This window comes from Pundamilia nyererei, unplaced genomic scaffold (assembly GCF_000239375.1).
Source record: "Pundamilia nyererei isolate P.nyererei 1_Seehausen unplaced genomic scaffold, PunNye1.0 scaffold00003, whole genome shotgun sequence".
Taxonomy (NCBI): domain Eukaryota; kingdom Metazoa; phylum Chordata; class Actinopteri; order Cichliformes; family Cichlidae; genus Pundamilia; species Pundamilia nyererei.
Window position 1 is genome coordinate 856,071 of NW_005187404.1, and position 15,457 is coordinate 871,527.

General features: G+C 42.1%; 1 protein-coding gene across 2 annotated transcripts; it reads right to left on the reverse strand.

Moving 5' to 3' along the window:
* Positions 1–874: 874 nt before the first annotated feature.
* Positions 875–9,838, reverse strand: ccnl1a (cyclin L1a). 2 transcript variants are annotated; one of them, XM_005720552.1, is made up of 10 exons: positions 9,488–9,838; positions 9,181–9,255; positions 8,641–8,750; positions 6,611–6,731; positions 6,366–6,430; positions 4,029–4,128; positions 3,805–3,909; positions 2,403–2,653; positions 2,193–2,291; positions 875–2,063 (listed from the first exon to the last, which is right to left on the reverse strand). In XM_005720552.1, exons 1-10 carry the CDS (start codon positions 9,725–9,727, stop codon positions 1,589–1,591), a joined length of 1,641 nt encoding a protein of 546 aa, XP_005720609.1. In that variant the 5' UTR covers positions 9,728–9,838; the 3' UTR covers positions 875–1,588. The 2 variants fall into 2 exon arrangements, with proteins under 2 accessions (XP_005720609.1, XP_005720611.1); XM_005720554.1 differs by lacking the exons at positions 9,181–9,255; positions 9,488–9,838 and adding an exon at positions 8,031–8,206 and having other exon boundaries at positions 8,641–8,705.
* Between the last annotated feature and the right edge of the window lie 5,619 nt (positions 9,839–15,457).

The following is a 15,457-nucleotide window of genomic DNA, read 5'->3' on the forward strand; positions in this document are numbered from 1 at the left end:
AGCACCCCCTGGCTGCCATAAATGTCACTTTTCCTCCCAGTTTCTTCTTTTTAACCTTCATGTGTACCGTGCCTCCAACTCAAACTAGCAGGATTAAACCGTTTGCATCAGATGTATTCCCAACTGTTTGAGTTCATGCATTTCAGATCATAGCTTCAGTTTACCCTCCAATCAGCTGAGACTTCACTGTCTCCACTTAAGGCAACAATACAAATCAAACAACGGCTCCTGCCACTACAACCAATGTTTCTTTGTTTTTGTTTTTTTACACCAGGCACAAATTCAATAAAGGAGTGTACAGGTCAGTGGCATTGCTCATTTATTACTGAATAAAAATTGGACATGAACACGTGCAGACTAAAAACCAGTGTAACAAAACTGACAACCCTAAAATCTTTTTGCAGCAAGTCTGCACTCCCTGCTGGGAGGTCAAAAAAAAATAAAAATAAAAAGTAAAATAGACAGTACTCTTTTGAAACTGTACAAAATACAGCATCAGCCACATATCTGTTCAATAAAAAAAAAAAGAAAAAGACTGTGCAAACATTTTGATCTTTCCTGAATGTTTATTTTACATTTATTCTTCAGTACGTCCACTGAGCCATTTGCTTTTATAAATCAAAGCATTCACATTTTGTCAGTGGTCATCAATCCGTCTTTACACTGTAAATAATTTCCCCCCCAAATGTCCATAACATTATATGTAAAACTAAAAAAAAAAAAAAAAGGGGAAAAGTCTGCCTGACAGATTCAACCGAATGTAGAACTTGTGGTTTTGAGCCAAACTTCTCAAGGACAGCTGTTACAGAGGGGCAAGAGCCCTAATCAATGATATCAGCTGACCTGATTGGCTACCTGCCTGGACTTTGGGGGGGGGGAACAACAACAAGAGGGGGCTGGGTTGGGTAGATGGTTTGTCAGGATATATGGTTGGGTCTGGAGCTGATGTCACACTACAACCTTGCCTTTGCCAGTCTGGGCAAATGTTTAAAGGTAATTGTAGAGCACCTCATGGTGGTGGTCACAGCTGCAGTTTGCATGTAGACGCAAAACCATCAACCACCCAAGATAAATGTCAGCTACAGATCTGCTGCTCTGTAGGAGACTCAAAGCAACCAGATTCCATCAAAGACATTTGTACATGAGACACGTGGTGACTTATCTGGCTCCACTGTTTCCACTGAGATGAATCATAATGCTGGGCAGATGTTTTGTGACTTCAACAAAATTTGAAAAATTAAAATCAACTTGTATACGCTGATGGTCTGACGCCAGGTGTGTATGAGAAACCCAGCAAATTCAGAGGAAGGACCCCTGCTGGTATACAAAATGGCAAATCCAATTAAACGTGTTTTCAGTCACGGCAGCTTCGACAAGGTTTTTGAGAATTTTTGGTCTTCAATAAAGCAAGGTACAAGAATCTCTTCTGTTACATGGATGTTTGGTTAACTTCTGTTTTACCTTCTGCACAAATATTTAATTTAAACATCAATCTGTCAGTCAATGTTCAGAGGGCGCGTCTAATTTGATTTGCATATACTCAAAGTACTCATGTGACCATCAGCCCCAGAGCGGGTCGGTTTGGGTCTCAGCGACGGTGGCGGCTGTGTCCCGAGTGCCCACTACTGCTGTGGTGTTTGCTCTTGTGGCTACGCTCCCTCTCTCTGTCCCTGTCGTAGGATCGGGACCGCTCCCTGTCCCTCCGGTCTCGATGGCCACTTCCTCGGTCATGTTTGTGTTTCTTTGACGACAGATCGAAGGAGCTGCGGTCTCTGTCTCTCTCGCGTTCCCTCTCTCTGTCACGGTCCCTTTCTACTTTGACTGGACTGCGGGACCGCGACCGAGAGTGCGAGCGCTTCCTTTTATGACCGGAGCCTCCACCTCCGCTGTTGCTGTGGCGACCGCTGGGCTTGGAGTCGCTATTACTGTGGTGACTGGACTTGGATTTAAGGTGGGGGAGGAGTGGTGAGGGCGGATGCCGCTGTGGTGATGGGCTACGGCTGTGAGAGCGAGAATGTGAACGAGAACTGTAGGTCCCTGAGTGGCTGCGTCTACTGTTGTAACTGCGAAAACAACAGGTGGGAAAAATGGACATGAGAAACAACCAGACTATGAAAATCAGATCTTTTTAAACATTAGGAAGGTAGAGCTACACATTCACACACGTTAAAACACAAAACTGTAGAGCTTACTGTCTGCGAAAGGAGCGCGATCTTGACCGCGAACGCGTTCTTGAACGAGAGCGACTTCCACTCCTACTGTTCCTCCCAATCTTTACCTCCTTCCTTAACCTGAAGACAAACATTTTGAACTTGAAAACAGACTATCAGGCAAGTAAAAGATCACAACTATTACCTTGTTACAAATGACGGCAAAATATTGACTTAAAATGCGTTTCTTACCCATTATGTGGACTCTTGTTGACCTGGGTACGGTTGTCTGGTTCCTTTTTAACTGGTTTGACAGTCTGGGGGTTCGGGGACTTCTCTTCCACCTTGACCACAGGGGAGGACGGTTTGGAAGCAGGTGAGAAGCCACCCAGCGTGGACAGTGCAGGAGTACCATCAGGATTCAGACCCTTAGCCTTTATCCTAGCCTCTGCCAAGAACACTTTCCTTCGCTCCACCTCCTTCTCCAGCTGCTCATAGTTAGGCTAAGGGAAGAAAAAAAAAAGTTTACGCCAAGTCTGCCAAGAGCTCTTACTTTCATTCAGGCACCTTCCCCTGAGCCATACAGTGCAGGAGTGTATGCTAGTTTACTTTAACCTTGGATCGATGTAATCTGTCACAATATGTTGACGAGATTGCAGAAAAATGACATCAGCCTTTGAACTAACTCTACTACTCGTGATTTTTTTTCAATTGTTTTTAAGGCCTACCTAAATTGAAAACATTTTTTAACTTCATGTATTTTTTATTTTATTTGAGAATCTCAAGCTCAGTTTTGAACAAATGGAAAATAAACTGACAAATAAAGTTTTGCCTCCACAGCTGCTGGATCAGCCTGCTGAGCTGTACAATTTGGGATTTCATCTGAATTTTTAGACTCTACACTGTCTGAACACAGAAAAGCTCTCAGTTACAGTGAAGCCTCTGCTTGCTTCATGTCCCAGCTCAAGTCTAATGGGTAAGTTGTCTGCTTTAGTCTCCAGTCACATCAAAATGCTTGGCTGATTTCTGCTATAATCACATTTTAAATGCCCAGAAGGAATGTGCGCAGCCTAATGTAACTGTTAGCAGATAAATTGATGGTTTATCAACAATTATGCTACTACATTACAGTGCTATGTGAGCCATTCAGGTAACTGATGATGTCCTGCTTCTGGACTACCAGCATTTAATGAAGAATCAGGAGCATGTCGAGCTCTCTATTTTCCCACTTGTTTGTACATTCCCTCACATGAATCCTGATAGTTTCAGAAATCTCCCTCCAGAAACGTGTTCACATTTGAGAGTCCTGCTCTCGATGATTATTATTCCTTATACTGGAATCATGATTGTTATTCTCTCACTAATAAATTTTAAAACTGGGGGGAAGTAGCCGTAAAAAGCACTGAGGAATTGGAACAGGCCAATCACAGTAGTTGATCCATTGACCCAACATGTGAGTTCAAAGGGTCTGACCAAGACCTGACCCAGTGCTTTTTAAAATCGACTAAAGACGGCCCATGCTTCAGTGTGTTCTAGACATGTTTTATCATTCAGGACTTGAGCGTAATCTATTTAGCAATAGTCACAAAACACACTCATTGTGGATGGATTATAGTTAATGCAAAGCATAGGAAAGCGCTGCACTCATATTTACCTTCTTCCTGGTGTAAAGTTTCAGGGTGGTGATGCAGATATCTTTGATCTCTTCTTCCGTGGCTCCAAACAGCAGGAACCAATGGGGTCTGGTTGGCAGCGGTATCTGAAAAAGAAAGGCAGAGTTATTTATCTAAATTGCTCTTATTAGACAAAGACATTTTGATGTGCCAATGTGGGACTATCAACAGGAAAAAGTTTCAGATTTTCACTATTTCCTCTCACCTGCAGTGCTCGGGCAGCAAGGTATATGCAAGCGCAGGCAATCGTCTCAGCTTGAAACCTCACAAACACATCTGTCCTCAGGCTATCGTTCATGTAGTTCCTATGGAGACAAAAGAACGAACAAAAACATAGCATCTTCTCCACACAAAACCTTAAATCCATCTTTCAATATTACACCCATTGACTATAACCCAGTACTGCAGGTTAATAATCTGTAACATTTCTCTACAGTACAAGCTCCTAACCAGGGATTTAACTTTTTTAATTTTCTTTGAACAAGCACTGTTAACTGGACCCCTGGACTGTTGGATTTGACACAGTGCTCAAGTGAGATAAACTCAGGTTTAACTTTGTCCATTTCTCTCTGGGGCATCCATGAGAGCGCATCACATCACAAATAAAGCATGAAGACACGGATGGTGAAAAAAATAATTATCTACTGGTAACCTGCCAACTCCACCTCATCTAATTGTGCCCGGAGGCCAACAAGGTTACGCTCTAATGACGATTAAGACAAGGGCACATGCCATACAAGGTGGGGAACATGCAGGCTCGCAGATGTAGAATATTTATCTAAGATGCAGCTGCCACAAATCTGAGGGGAACTGGGTAGCACAGCATGTCATGTAGCATGCAACTGGTGGTTCTTGAAGTCAGTGGTATGCTGATATGCTCAAAGTAAAAACAGATTTTAACATTTATTCAAGGTTCAGCCACAGAACATTTACCACTTTAGGTAAAAACTGTATAATGCAAACTGAAATGACCACAAAGTCCACTTGAGTGAAACTCCCTTCTAGTAAGACTCATTAGAGGTCTTCTCTAGAAGACATCAGGTGATGATTAGCTAAAAACAGATTATGTGTCAGAGGGTTGTCTAGGACAATGAATAAATGAGATTAGACATTGGGAGAGTATTAGGAATGGCATGATGGCCAGGTTGTGAATCAGGCAAGTTACGGGGTAGTGTCACATCTATGTCCTTAAGAAATAGATGTCACAAAGACAAAAACAGAAGTGTGACAACAGAAACATGGTGGTGAGACTCCTTAAAGTACCCAAACACTAATCCCAGAAAGCTCACACAAGAAACCCACCATTAGGGGAAAGAAAGAAAAAAACTACATCTAACACAGTCAAACTTCCTCTGCATTGCAGTGGCACTGGGATTACCTTGTCAATACCAATTTCCAACCATACATAAAATTTTGGACTGCTCCAGTTAAAAGTTTGCTGCAAATGCTGAAAACCTGCCATTCAGATAAAGTGTCTTCAGTCCAAACTGCCTAGAACAAAACTAGCATGCCAACTCTGCTATAGATAACACATGGATGTTGGATTCTGAGTGCTGCGTGGGTGAGACAGGTCCATGGAGGCAAAACCTGAGAACTCGATCAGCCTGTAAGACAGACACATGTCTGGACACCACGTCAGTTGGGGACAAGACACAATACCTACTGTAAATTTAAAAAAAAAAAAAAGGCAAGTAAACTAGTTTTAAAAAAAAGTCTGTTCTGGCTAAGTTTACTTCACTGATAAATGCAAGTAAACGAAAAAAAGTTAGAATATACATCTATCTGTAGCTACTTGGCAAAAATAGTTATTACAGATGAAAACCTTTATAGCAAGACCAAAAAATACAAATCCTTTTGGACACCCAAGAGAAAACAAGACGATGCTGGCTGTTGGGTAAAGTCCCGCCCGCCCCCTTCAGTGAATCTCGGCATTGGGACTGGCTGTCTGGAGAGGGGCAGCCAGCCAATGGGGGGAGCTTCCTGAGGTCATGTGGTTGGAGGAGGCAGAGTTCAGAGGTTCTTTATGTGACTTACCAGCATGGACTACCCTTTAATCAAAGAGTAGAGAGAAAGGACAAAGTTAAACCAAGTCCCCCGGGCACCGCAAATTTTTTTTTTTTTTTTTTTTTAAAGACTTTACAGTAAGCCATGTAAGGGCTGATAAGAGAGTGAGACAAGTAGTAAATTTGTAATAACACAAATTGCTCCATCAGGGAAAAGAAGAAAAAAAAAGTGGAAGGGTTCAAATGGAGTGAGGAAATGTCGTCGTCAGACCTGGGCAAAATGGCTGTTGAATGTTTTTCAAATGCGTGCCTGTAAATTGGTAGGCACTTGAACATTACTTATCTGACAGGTGGTCCACATATGGGTCAGTCCCAAGTTCCTGGCAGATAAATCAAGTGCTCTTCTGAAATTCAACCATTTGAAACTCGTTCAACTTCATCTTTAGCCCAGGTCTGGTAGCACTTCTTGCAGACATGACACAGGTTGCTGCTGTGGGGGTGGGGTGGGGGGAGTTGTCTGTGAAAAACTATTAACTTACCAGGCTGTCTGCACCAATGTCTGGTTCTTCTCGCATTCCAGGACTTGAAGATACAGGACAACGATCTGTAATCATACACTGAAGTTAAAAAAATACCCTGCTCAATAACCCCAGGAGCGTCTCCAAGATCAAACCTGTTCTGTTAAGTAAGAATAATATTTTAACCCTGTCTCCTGTACAGCTGCATTAGCTGCTTATTACATTTAAAATGTTATTACCCAAAAAAAGAAAGAAAAGAAACTCACCTTGTGAGGGTGCTTGACATGCACACAAAATCCAAGCTCCTTCAGGACCCGCCTTTCCGCTTTGATGACTTGATTTTTGGTATTTATGTAGTTCTGATCAAGTATCAATGGACTTGGAGTCCTAGTTTGCAAAGGAATCAAAATAAAATATTGGTTCCCTCTTGCATTTAAAAGAAAAAAAAACAAAAACAAAACAAAATTTAAAAAAGAAAAAAGACAGTGCCCTTCTGAATTCCTGCGCCCCTTCGTTTTTCCCATTTCAACCAACTCAAAGCAACAGTTAACTGTTTGCATGCCTGACAGTTTGCTGGGGTTTGTGGACTCCTGTGGTTCCAGTGAAAGCTTGTGAGATTCAAAGACAGCCCTCAACCCAAAAAACACACCCTGTGCAACAGCCTTAACAGAAATATCAACTTGGTGCTAACATTACGATTTCACAACAGACGTTTTGAACCTCAATCTTAACGCCAATTTAAAATAAAAATGGAAAGCCGCCATTACTGTACTCCATCACAACTCATTCTCATCTATATTCTTATACTGTATGTGAGTATACTGCAAATTAATTGACCAAAACCACTGTCTGGATGCAGGCAATCCAGACTTGGAAGGAAAACATTCAGAGCAGAGATTTTTTGAGTCAAGTTACGCTTCACATACTGTACTGACCCCCAAAACATTCCACTGATGAAGACAAACTCGTGGAAAGAAAATCCACAAAAAACAAACAAAAAAAACAAAAACAAAACACGAACGAACAAAGCTGATACACCAACGTCTGCTCAAGTTGCCTGTCATCGTGCCCACAAGATGGAATTAAAATCTGGAATGGAATTAAACCACAATGATTTGTGAGAGTCATTCATTATATAGCACGACCCCTGACAAACCAGTAAACTTCAATATAAAGTTCCGAGTCTGCAATTCTAATGTCTGAAATATATTCTAATGTGAATGTTACACTACAAACCACATGCATGGGAAAAAAGCGAAAACAAAAATAACCTCTGAGGACTAAAGACAATACAACAAGCACAAATCCCAACCTAACATTACACCTCTTTTATATATACCTCACAGCTACACTTAAGAAATGCAATATCAAATTAACAGCATATAATGGCAAACTGTTGAAGCTAAAGAACATGCACTGACCCTCACAAAACCGACAGACTCACAGTAACCAACTAATCATTCTAATTCTAACATACAAGATGATACTTCTTTAAAAGCCATGGTTGCAGCTGGTGGTGGATGGGGTGTTGCTCTTTAAGCACAATTAAAATGCATGGTGAGGAGCAGTCAGAGAAGAAAACTACATTACCCAAGGGTCCGCAGAATGACGGACAGATACCCAAAGCTTAAGACTGAACCACAGGAGTCCTCAAGGCGCCCCGGGGGCCAAGGACCTTCGGCCAACCTGTCATCCCCGATCCCAGTGCCCCGCGGTGGCTCAGACCACGGGAGTCTCCCGCAGGAGGGGGTGGGGTGGGCCTGGGGGAGGAGGGAGACCCCCCTCGCATCATGGTTCATGCCGACAGCTTCATCTTACGTACCATTCCACATCACCCAGGCTTTGGTAAATGTAGCTGGTCGCTGTTAGTTGGTTGCAAGGGAAAAAAGAAGTCAAGTTAATGCCAAAATCTGTAATATTGACATCAACAGATTTGTATGAAGACACAGGTACAGCTGCTTTGTCTGTGACTGTGTCTTACAAATAATAGACTTGAATTTTTGAAGCCAGTTGTTTGAGGCATTAATTTCAGTGCAATGTCAAACTGATGTTAAATGTAGACAATTACACTGCAAAACTACCAGTGAAGCGGAAACTGAAAAGTTTTAAAATGGTTTAGAGTACATGGATAAACAAAAGGGCACTTTCACAGCAAAAACACAGATCAGCATCAAACATTACATAATACAAAAATAAGAAAACAAAAACAGGAAAAAAAACATTGCAATGCAGCATTTTTTACATGTTAAATAATTATTTTCAAGAGGAGAACATTGGATTCATTTGGAGTGCTTACTTTTTTCCTCTGAGCTGCTTCAGGTGATGGAAAACATTAATGACATCTCGTATTCGCCGTGGTGCTTCTTCTATCTTGGAGGCCAAGTTGATGCAAGCCATGGCAACAATCTGGAAAATAAAATGATAAGCAAACAGGAATGTTTACTACAGAAAACTGAGCTCAAGTGATCAGAACACAAACACGAGACAAAAAAAGAGGCAACAATATAAACCCTATCCTGTTTTGTTGTGGGGGGGTGATGTGTACTCTTTACATACCTATCAATCCACTCTACAAACGTAATGATGTACTGAAACCAATGCTGACACTACAATAGTGCAAGTGTTTTAATGCAGTGCTATTGTGTACTTCGAGTCTGTGCTCAGTTTCACACTCATAGGAGATCTCACTTCATCATTGAGTTCTTTAACTGGTGGAGTTAGACTCGACAATATGGCTGCCACTAACGTAGGTACAACGTTATGCAATGCTATGCTATGCTAACAATACCGGCCGACAGCGGCCCGGCAACACTCCGGAAACTCTTAACACACTTACCTCGAAACTGTGCTTGACGAAGGACTTGGAGTAGAAAAAACGATGGAAAAGTACTTGAGCTGTTGCCATTGCGACCTGTCGAACGGGGGCGAAAAAAAGAGCATAATAATTGTACATCGTCTTGTGTAAACTGGCCTAACCTTGCACAATGGATCGCCGCCATTTTAATTCCACCACGCCAACGTCAAGAGCTAACATTTAGCACACTGCTGACAACTAGGCCGCAGAAACTACAAGCCACATCAACTTTCGCCTATTATTATTATTAAACACCCAACACTAATGCACTACAGTCAAGAGCGCTTACCTGTGGCAACCGGAGGAGAATACCCGCTGACTGAATCAGCTCACAGCCAAGAATACGAAGATCGGCCTCTGTGTTCAGGTCGAGGCCGTCGAACATCGACGGCGTCGTTGCGAGCCTTTCCTCCGGTACAAGCGAGTTGTCGATTGTAAGGTACACTTCTGAGTAAAATTTGTCGCCAATGAGAATCCCATCATTGTTAGTGGAGGCATTGGAAGATACAGAGAGAGGACCTGCTGCCATCTTCACCTGAAAAACAACGTTTAGCAGCTACAGCGAACACAGCCTCCACACGGTAACAGCGGAGCAGGGTGACTGGCGAAGTGCGTGACGTCAACATGCTGTTCGATGGAAACGCTGTGTACATCCGCGGTGGTAAATAGTCTCGCAACGCTGACTCGTTAAATTTTACAAGTGCACGTAACCTGAATGTATTTAAATATTCTAAATATAAGTTACAAATATTTTAATAATAAGCAAAACATTTCACCTGGTATATAATGTTTCATTGCTTTCCGTTTTAAGCTACAGTCAACTATTTGCTTCAATTTCACCTTAAAAATCCTGTGTCAAAATACTTCAGATAAACACCATAAACAATTTAATCCCGAAAAAAAATGTACTTGACGCATGAATCAAATCAGTTTTATTACTGGCACTACATTAACATTCACTGTAGCACTACTAGTGACAGTTTTCTACGTATTACTCAATAAACGTCACTGCCGGTAATGCCTGCTACATTTCCGACGTCACCCAAAGGCAGCAGAAGAGAACACATCGCCACTGGTCGCCACCAACGGTTTCTGTGATGTGATTTACGGGAAAGTCCGGACTTGTCACTATTACCGCTAGAACATATCCATCCGCCAATTTAAAATAAAGGAAGGAAATATTAGCGAAATGTATTTTTAAAAGACCAGTTTAAATATTTCGTTTAATAAATAAGTAACTGTTTGTATGGACTAGTCACAGACTACGGGTGTTGTTATATTTCATCTTCAAAAAACTAAAAAATTAGGTAGAATGAATTGTGATAACTGTTAAACTTAATTTTAAGACATGCCTGGAGAGCAGTTTTGACTTTGCGATTCTGTTTGCAGGTTTTATATCCATTAAAGTAAGATACAATTTCAAAATAAATCCTCAAAAATTGACCAGAAGTGTTACCAAGATTGCTGTGAAGTGGCACTTACTTACAGAATGTCTTTGATCATGTCAAAGATGGCAACAACACAGCATTTAATACAGGGAACACTTTGTTCAGTGACAGCTCAGCTCACAGGATTTTATTGCCTGAAGCCTTGTAGTTACCAAAAGCAGTCAGCAGAGGAAAGTAGAGACCCACCAGTTGCTACAAGAGAAGCTCTGTGGCTCCTGGGGTCATTCAGTTTGTTCTGTGAGGACTTGCATGCTCATCATGCTCATCTTGTCCCCTTTCTCCTTCAACAAACCCACAGGCACTACAGTTAACTGATGACCAGAGTAAATGTCATAAAATGTTTAATCTTTACTCACAAATATGTCTTTGCTGGTTTACCTGTGGTTCTCTGCCAGTATATGACACAGAGACTTTCAATGTAGCTTTTTTTTTTTTTTTACATTTTTTATTCCTGTAGGAGTTTTATTGATCTTTCATTCCAAATGAGCAAAACATTGTGTTCACTTGCTTGAAGTGTGTAGTAGCTGTTTTTAGTTTGTACTGTTAGTTTTTGAGGTTGTAATCATCGTGGTGCCGTCTTGTCCAGGCTGTCAGACTGTTTAACATGAGCATTTGATGGAAATAAAACTACTACTTGTCTAATCTACCAAAAGTTAGTCAAATTAGTCAAAAATAAACGGAGTAAATATAAAGTGCAGTTCTTAATCAATGATTTGTTTTAGTAAGCTGGGGGGGGGGAGCCATTAAAACCTACCTTGCCCTGTGTGAAAAGCTCCCTGCTCCCTCTTGTTAAATAATCATGGATTAACTGTAATTAAACAAGTTTTTTTTTTTTTAGAAAACTGAGTTAAATTTCCTGAGCCACACCCAGGCCTGATAACTGCCAGACCTGTTGAATCAAGAAATCACTTAACCTGTCTGACAATGTGAAGCAGACTAAAAGAGAAATGCATCGTGCCATGATCTAAACAAGTTCAAGAACAGCTGAAACACAAAATCATTGACATCTATCAGTATGAAAAGGGTTACATAGCTATTTCTAAGCCTTATCCGAAAATGGAGAAAGACTAGAACAGTGGCGGACCTTCCCAGGAGTGGCCACCCTACCAAAATTATTCCAAAAGGGCATCAACTCATCCAGGAGGTCACAAAAGAACCCAGAGCAATATCTAAAGACCCGTAGGCCTCACTTGTTACAGTTAAATGGTAAATGGCCTGCATTTGTATAGCGCTTTACTTAGTCCCTAAGGACCCCAAAGTGCTTACACTACATTCAGTCATTCACCCATTCACGCACACATTCACACACTGGTGATGGCAAGCTACATTGTAGCCACAGCCACCCTGGGGCGCACTGGTTAAAGTCAGAGTTCATGAATGACAATAAGAAAGATCCATCCATCAGTTTTCTTCTGCTTATTCAGGCCAGGTGGTGGGAGCAACAGCCTAAGCAGAGAAGCTCAGACCTTCCTCTCCCTACCCACCTCAGGGTTATCCAGGGGAACACCAAGGCATCCCCAGGCCAGCCAAGAGATATAATCTCTTCAGTTGTGCTGGGTCTGCTCCGGGGCATTGTTCTGATGGGACATGCTGGGAACACCTCACCCAGAAGGCTCCCAGGAGGTACCCCTGTCAGATGCCCGAACCACCTGAACTGGCTCCTTTTGATGTTAAGGAATATTGGCTAGGGATGGGAATTGATAAGAACTTAGCCATTCTGATTCTATGATACATTTTACTTATTGATTCAATTCCTTATCAGTTCTCTTAGCGATTCTTATTGGGTTCTCACTAGCTCCGCTCTGAGAGTTACCACCATTACTAAGCACCACATTGCAAATTAATTGTATGTTGTGTGTGGTCTAATGTTGTGATCAGTGTTGAGTCATTACTCAAAAAGGTAATGTATTACACACATTAGACATAACACATTTATTAGAAGTAATGCAGTACATTACTTAATTACTCCAAGGAGAAAACCATTCATTATACCACCCATTACATTACTTTCATCTTACTCTCTAAAATGACCTGAAACACACTGTATCAAAATTATTACTTAACAATCGAACACCTGAGGCTACAATCCCAAACACCAACACAAATCCCTATCCTAATGAGGACACATCTTTCTCTTAGCATTTGGGTATGAACACAAAGCCAACAACACAAAACAAAGATGAAATTCAGCACAAATACACTTCAAAGTGATGGCAACAGTTATTCTACTGTAGAAACACGACCAGGTAGAAATGAAGGCTGCAACCTGACTGCTCATCTGCTTGTTACCGATGAAGTTCAGCAGCAGCTGGCCTCACCACAGCTCACAAATGACAAGGAGCCAGGCTTGGAGAGGGTGCCTGAGGTCAAGTGCCTGGTGACTGGGCCTTAGGCCACGGGGCCGTGCTGGTTATAGCCTAAAGAAGGGACATGGACTCACATTCCTGTAGGCCCACCACCTGCAGGGGGCACCATAGGGGTCAGGTGCAATGTGTGCCAGGCGGTGACCAAGGGTGGAGATCCCGATACCCAGCTAACGAGAATAAGAAAGACACTGGGCAAAAACAACACCCATAGAAAAATTCTTTGTCAAAAAACATCTTGATGATCCCCAAGACATTTGGGAAAATATTCTGTGGACTGACAAGACAAAAGCTAAAGTTTTTGGATGGTTTGAGTCCTGTTACATCTGACGTAGAACTAACACAGCATTTCATGACATACATGACAGACAGGCAAACATGGTGGTGGTGGTGTGATGTCTGAGGCTGCTTTGTTGCTTGCCATAATTACTGGAACCATGGATACTGCAAAGAAGAGTGGGCCAAAATTCCTCCACAGCCTCATAAAAGACTCATTGTCCATTATCACAAACGCTTGACGGCAGTTCTTGCTGCCAAGGGTGGCGCAACCAGTCAGTAGGTTTAGGGAGTAATTACATTTTCACACAGGGCACCTATACCAGGTAACAGGTTACATGTTCCACTCAGAGGGAAAAAAATGTAAACGTTAGCTGAACTGACAAGGAAATTATCACCCAGGCTTAAAGTTTGATCCATCCACGGTATCACAACCTGTCTGCGGGTCTGTGAAGCATCCATGGGACACCACATGAAGTGACAGACTGAGGTCTCTCACCCCCCACCCTCCCACTCCCAACACCTACAACTAGCACCTCCGGCCCCCAGCGCTTACGCAGTTGCCACCACGACAAGAATACAAGCATTCTTTCTCTGGTTGCCTTGGTGACACTAATTATGGGGTGTGGGAGGGCTCACGGGGCATCCGAATTCTGAAACGACCATATCGACGTAGGACAAAGGCGTTCAGGGACGCCCAGTGACGAACAAGGGCTTAGTTATACACACACGCCACTCCCTGGAGCGTGTGTGTGTTTACGAGGAACTTGCACAGATTCCCCAGAGACACGTGTGCATGCCTGCCCTGCTATGATAATTACCTTGAGGAGATCACACTCCCAGTGTGTGTGTGTGTGTGTGACATAAGTGAGTGTATGTACAAATGTTTGTGTGTATGGACAAATCTGAGAGTTTAAGAGCGTCGTTTGTGCCAACTTCATGCTGTGGGCCTGCATCGAGATCTAGAAGGAGTTTCAAGGAGTCATATCAGTGATGTTACAAGAAGGACTTCAGTTGTATCTACTCAGACCATCTTTTTTTCACACACACATGCCCCGTGGGTCGTTTTCAAACACACACACCAGGAAGGACACCAGGTCAAGGGCTACAAAGCAAGGGCAAGAGCAAAGAAATAGTCCCCAGAATGAGAACAGAGGGGACTAGAAGAGAGAGAGCTGACTGGATCGAAAATAAAGTGAAGAAAGAATTGCTTTTGAGCATCAGGGTCACAAGGGTTGAATACCAAAAGAAGGCCGAAGCGATTAAGAGTATTGACATGGAGGCAGATTTATGTGCGTGTGTGTGTGTGTATATGTGTGTATGTCAGAGGTACAGGGAGAGCGAGAGAGAAGGGTGTTTGTGTTGAGGGTGAATGAAAGAGAGAAACTGTGTGCAGTCACAGCAGATAGCGTGAGTGTGGCAGTTACAGACGAGGGGTGGGGAGACCATTTTAACATCTCTAAAAAAAGGGGTTAGCTCCTCATATAGTCAGCAGATATGCCGGTCATGAAGGTAAGATGCATAACAGAGATAAAACAAAGGTCAAAAGTCAGAATTTGAGCAGCACATGTTTGGAACAGATGCCTTTCATGGTGGACATTTTGTCTCTGCAAAGCAGGAAAACCACAGTAATAACGATAATGATGGCTCTATTTTATTCAGTGCTATAATTTGAGATACAATAAATACAATAAGTTTTTGTACAAAGTATCGGTTTCGGATCAGTATCGTCGATACCACCCTGAATATTACTTGGTATCGGACCGGAAAGAAAATCTGTGGTACCGCACATCACTATCAAATAGTTCCTGGATGTTTAAATATGTGCCGGTAACATACAAGGTTGTTTTTTAACTTCTTAAATTTAAAAATGCATTTTAAACTTCTGTGCTGCTATATCTCTAGCATGGCTAGCATATGTTGCTAACTTTCATAGCTATTGTAAGACTCTGCCCTTCCTGTAAAAAAACAAAAAAGGTCCATTGAAGTGAATGGAGATGGCGCAAGTCTTCCATTCAATGGCTCTGATTTCTTTTAATCGTTGACACATTTAAAGGATATTAATGCTTAAAGTTTGCATTATTAGGGGCACGGCCACACTGAGACAGCTAACAGTGTAACAGTTAGCTATCTGCTAGATGTCACATGAGCGAATTCACATCACTGAACTTG